This window comes from Elephantulus edwardii, unplaced genomic scaffold (assembly GCF_000299155.1).
Source record: "Elephantulus edwardii isolate Elephantulus edwardi_28Jun2011 unplaced genomic scaffold, EleEdw1.0 scaffold00083, whole genome shotgun sequence".
Taxonomy (NCBI): Eukaryota; Metazoa; Chordata; class Mammalia; order Macroscelidea; family Macroscelididae; genus Elephantulus; species Elephantulus edwardii.
In genome coordinates this window covers 6,029,428-6,034,599 of record NW_006399833.1, presented here as the reverse complement: position 1 = coordinate 6,034,599, position 5,172 = coordinate 6,029,428, and the positions used below count along the sequence as shown (strand labels likewise).

At 54.8% G+C, this 5,172-nt stretch overlaps 1 protein-coding gene across 1 annotated transcript; it reads left to right on the top strand.

The window, feature by feature from the left end:
• The first annotated feature begins 377 nt into the window (after positions 1-377).
• Positions 378-4,163, top strand: IRS4 (insulin receptor substrate 4). Its single transcript, XM_006889950.1, has one exon. The coding sequence runs from the start codon at positions 378-380 to the stop codon at positions 4,161-4,163; it is 3,786 nt and encodes a 1,261-aa protein (XP_006890012.1).
• The last annotated feature ends 1,009 nt before the right edge of the window (positions 4,164-5,172 follow it).

Here is a 5,172-nt window from a genome sequence, read left to right as displayed (position 1 = left end):
TCCTCCAAGTTATCAGCTACCTCCTACTCCTCGGCCTGTGGCCCCTGCCCCGAATTCTTCATGAGAGTCTCACCCCTGATAGAGGTGGCCCTTCTACCCAGGTCAGCTACCCTCCTACTTCCTCTTACACCTACATAGCCGGTGGCCTGCGCCCCTCCAGTGAGCTGGTAGCAGCAGCCACAGCGCCCTCCTCGTGAGGCAGCAGTCACGTGTTGTTTTGCCCGCCGCCGCTCAGAGTGAAGTGGGCGGGGGCGCGGGCTCTGGCGGGAGGGGGCTGGGACGGGCGGGAGAAGGGACGGGGTAGACGGCCTCTTCCCCCTCCCTTCCCTAAGCCCCCCTCCTCCCTCTCGCTCACCTTAAAACCACGGTGCATCACCATGGCGAGTAGCTCCTTCGCTCGCGACCAAGCGACAAGGAGTCTGAGAGCAGCAGCAGCAGCTCCACCAGCAGCGGCGACCACCCGGGTTCCTTCTTCCGGAACCCGGACCGCACTCATTGGGACCGGGTTGTCTTGTCCGAGAGCCATGTGGCTCTCGCTGGCCACTGGCTCTCGGCCATGCTCGGACTCCGAGGAAGAAGACTTGCCCGTCGGGGATGAAGTCTGCAAACGCGGCTACCTGCGGAAGCACAAGCATGGGCACCGACGCTACTTCGTGCTTAAACTCGAGACCGCTGACGCCCCGGCGCGGCTGGAATACTATGAAAATGCCAGGAAGTTCCGGCACAGTGTCCTCGCCGCGGAGGCTGCAGTTGCAGCGGCAGCCTCGGGCGCCGCGGTGCCCGCGCTCATCCCACCGCGACGAGTGATCACCCTGTACGAGTGCTTCTCGGTCAGCCAGCGAGCCGACGCCAGGTACCCATACCTCATTGCCCTTTTCACCCAGGACGAGTACTTTGCAATGGTGGCCGAGAACGCGTCGGAGCAGGAGAGCTGGTACTTGCTGCTCAGCCGCCTCATCCTCGAGAGCAAGCGCCGCCACCGCCGCGGCACGCTGGGCGCGCAGCCCGGGCAGCAGGGGGGCGCGCTGGCGGCCGCAGCGGCGGTGGAGCCACCCTTCTACAAAGATGTGTGGCAGGTAGTCATCAAACCCAAGGGGCTGGGGCAGAGAAAAGAGCTGAGCGGCGTGTTCCGGCTTTGCCTGACTGACGAGGAGGTTCTGTTTGTGAGGCTCAACACTGAAGTGGCTAGCCTGGTGGTGCAGCTCCTGAGCATCCGTCGCTGCGGGCACTCGGAGCAGTATTTCTTTTTGGAAGTTGGCCGATCCACTGTCACTGGCCCAGGAGAACTGTGGATGCAGGTCGAGGACTGTGTGGTAGCCAAAAACATGCATGAGCTGTTTCTGGCGAAGATGAGAGCCCTGTGTGCAGATGAATATAGAGTCCGCTGCCGCTTCATTGGCACCCACCTGTTAACCCTGCTGTCCGCTAGGAGGCACATGAACCCGCAGCCCGTCCGGCTCCGTGGCTGGTTCCTAAGGTCCAGGCTTAACTTTCGCAACCTGGGGGCCCTCCGCGACAGGGAAGACCTAAGGCACCTTACCAGGCGTTATATCTCCTACAGCGAACGGATACGCCCCTCCAGGCGAAGAAGAAAACACCTGAGCAGAATGCGCAGGTCCCGGAGAGCACTGTCAGTGCCAGCCAACTGTTTTCGCTACTTAACAGTTGGCCCAATGCTTGCCCCTGCAGCCGCCCCCAACGATGGCGCTTGCCTGTCTTCTGAAGCATCTGGTTCTGGTAACTCTGGGGAGGAAGGCAATCCTCAGGGCAATGAAAGTCAGGAAGGAAATGGAGGCGACTACATGCCCATGAACAACTGGGGGTCAGGAAATGGCCAGGGCTCAGGAGGTGGCCAGGGCTCAAGTGGCCAGGGCTCCAGTAGCCAGGGCTCAGGAGGAAACCAGTGCTCCGGTGGGGGCCAGGGCTCTGGAGGTGGCCAAGGCTCTGGAGGTGGTCAGGGCTCAGGCGGTGGCCAGGGATCTGGAGGTCAGGGTGCAAGAGGAAACCAGTGCTCTGGAAGTGGTCAGGGCACTGCAGGTGGCCAGGGCTCAGGCAGCGGCCAGGGGGCTGGAGGTGGCCAAGGCTCAGGTGGTGGCCAGGGGCCTGGAGGTGGCAAGGACTCTGGAGGTGGCAAGGGATCAGGTAGTGGAAAAGGCTCTGATGGCAGTGATGACCATGGAAAATCCCTGAAGAAAAAATCTTACTTTGGCAAATTAACTCAAAGCAAGCAACAGCAAATGCCACCACCTCCACCCCCACCTCCAGCTCCTGGAGCAACTGGTGGGAAAGGGAAATCTGGAGGCAGGTTCCGACTTTACTTTTGTGCAGACAGAGGAGCCACAAAAGAACGCAAAGAAACTAAAGATGTCAAAGAAGCAGAGACCCCAGAAGGTGCAGCTCGATGCCACCACAGAGCCAGAGCTCTTGATGAGGATGAGGATGACCCATATGTGCCAATGAGGCCAGGGGTTGCAGCCTCTCTGGCATGCTCCAGTGATTATATGCCAATGGCCCCCCAAAATGCCTCTGTTTCAAAACGCCATTCCCGGTCACCCTTTGAAGATTCCAGAGGGTACATGATGATGTTTCCCAGAGTGAGCCCTCCACCTGCACCGAGTCCCCCCAAAACACCTGAGGCTAACAAAGAGGATGCTTCAAAGGACAATGACAGTGAGAGTGATTACATGTTTATGGCTCCTGGAGCTGGTGCAATTCCAAAAAACCCCAGAAATCCTCAAGGTGGCTCTTCTTCTAAAAGTTGGAGCTCCTACTTCTCTCTGCCAAACCCTTTCCGGAGCTCCCAGTTGGGACAGAGTGAACACAGGGAGTATGTGCCAATGCTACCTGGAAAGTTCCTGGGGAGGGGTGCAGGCAAAGAAGCCTCGCTTAACTGGGGCCCCAAAGATGCGCCTTCAGACCAACGGTCATTTTCGAAGCCTGGAGATAGGAGGTCACCCGCAAAGCCCGCAGATGAGGGATCTTCAAAGAACAAGACTAAGAGACCCAGCCGGCTTTTTTTCATTGTAAAAGGACAGAAATTCAAGTCCAAACCAGAAAAGCCCACACATGAGCAGAGAGAAGCTGACAGCTCTAGTGACTACGTCAACATTGACTTCACTAAAAGAGCTAGCAGTGCGCCAGTCCCCTTTACTCAAGGACTGCCAGATTCGTGGGGCATAGTGATTGACCCCAGATGGTCAGCTTGTTCTCATTATGTGAACGTTGAGCTTGGACAGCCACTGCGAAATCCAGCAAACGACCTCATAAATCTTTTACGAGCTATTCCAGGTGCCACTCCCCTATCTCCAGACGGTGCTAGGTGGTCACTTCCTCTTCTGCCTCTCAGTGCCACAGGTGGCAACGCTTATGAAGCGCGCGGCTACATCGAAGTGATTTTCCACCCCGCAATGACACCCGCCGTGCCTTTAGGGGACCGTGCCATTCGCTACGATGCAAAAACGGGTCGAATCTACGTGGTCGACCCGTTCTCTGAGTGCTGCATGGACGTTTCGCTCTCCCCTAGCCGCTGCTCTGAACCGCCACCTGTAGCCAGGCTGCTCCAGGAAGAGGAGGAAGAAAGACGACGCCCCCGAAGCCGATCTCAAGGGGTCTTTACAGGCACCAGAAGCGCTGTCTCTGCTTTTCCAACTGACAGCCTCGACCGACATCTTTCTGCGGGCGCCGGCTCGGGTGCGGGCGCGGCCGCCTCTGGCTCTGCCGCTGCAGCTCCACCTTTAGCGGTGGGTCGCGCCTTAGCTGCAGCCTCTGCCCTGGCAGCAGCCCCAGGCATGGGCGCCTCTGCTTCGGGCTGGGAAGCTGTTTCGGGCTTTGACTCCGCCTCCGCCCACTGGATTCTACCTGTTGATAATGCTGCGGCAGCGGCTGCCGCGGAAGCCATCAGAGGCTTCCAAAGCATCCCTGGTAGCTGGAACCTCGAAGCCCAGTATCCACCAGCGGGCCCTGACAGAGGTGACAATCGGGCAAGGGGGGCTGCAGCCCGCGCACCCCCTCCACCACCTCGCCGCCGCCCAGTGCCCAGGCCTCCGGAGCCAGAAGATGATGATGACGACGACGACAATGACACCTATGTGCGAATGGACTTCGCCAACAAGAAGTTCCACTCTCCCAAAAGAGGTGGGTATTGTGAGGGTTTATTTCCCTAAAAGTTAATGGGCATTGCATTCGTTGTGCTGCTTATCTCTACAGGGTTAGGAATAAGTGAGTTAATGTGTCATTAACTGGTGCTGTTTGGGTTGAATTTAGTTATTGTGCTTCATGCAATAAATACCTTGTGGTCTTTGCAAAAACTTTAAACATAGAGTTTTTTCTCCAGAAAAAAAAGGTGATCAAAACATGGATCTTCTCTGTATGAGTTGAAAGAAACTGACTGCATCCAATACCAACCACCACCACTATTTGAGAGTGGTTAAAACTCAAGAACATGTAGCATGAGGATGCCTTTAAGCATCCATAATAATGCAAAGCAGGACATCTCAAATGTAGCCTCATCCATTCACTTTCAAAGTTGAAATGAAAATCTGCTTTTCTTTGTGAGTTCATAATTACATAGGTGCAAATATTTGAGAAGAACACGAAACATTAAGCAACAAGTTTCAGCTTTTAAAGGCATCTCACATTGTGGTTTGTCCAAGAAAGGTAAACCTCAATGTCTAGAGAGAGAAAAAAAGGTAAATAATCCCAAACAGCAGGTGATCTCTTGGAGGATATTTGGTTGTGCAATGTGCTTTGGTGTTGGTTTGTTTTGGTTTTCTACAGGATAAATTGCCAGAAACCTTGAGCATTCCGTTTCTGTTATCACTAGTAGAGACAAGCAAGCCATCTTTGCTGTGCCTCATTTTCTTCATTAGACCCTCCTTCTCCCCCCAAAAAGTGTGGTAACAAGTTGATAATAGATATGAATTTTGTTTGAAAGCTTTACAGGGTATTTAAAACATCTAATTGGCATGTCTTTGAGTCTATTGGGTAAAAGCAAGATAGCAGAGTTGGCAGGAGACCTGAGCCAAAGGCATCCTACCCTGGAACAGTGGCCAATTTCTAAAGGGTTACTTTACCAGAGGAAGAAACAAAGCAGAGAGTACAGGCTGTCAAGCTTAAAGGGAATTTACTGTGTACATTGTGCAAGGTTGCCATCAGCATGTCTGGAGACATTCT

Coding starts and splice junctions, on each gene's coding strand:
- IRS4 (XM_006889950.1), top strand. CDS start 378: ATGGCGAGTAGCTCCTTCGCTCGCGACCAAGCGACAAGGAGTCTGAGA.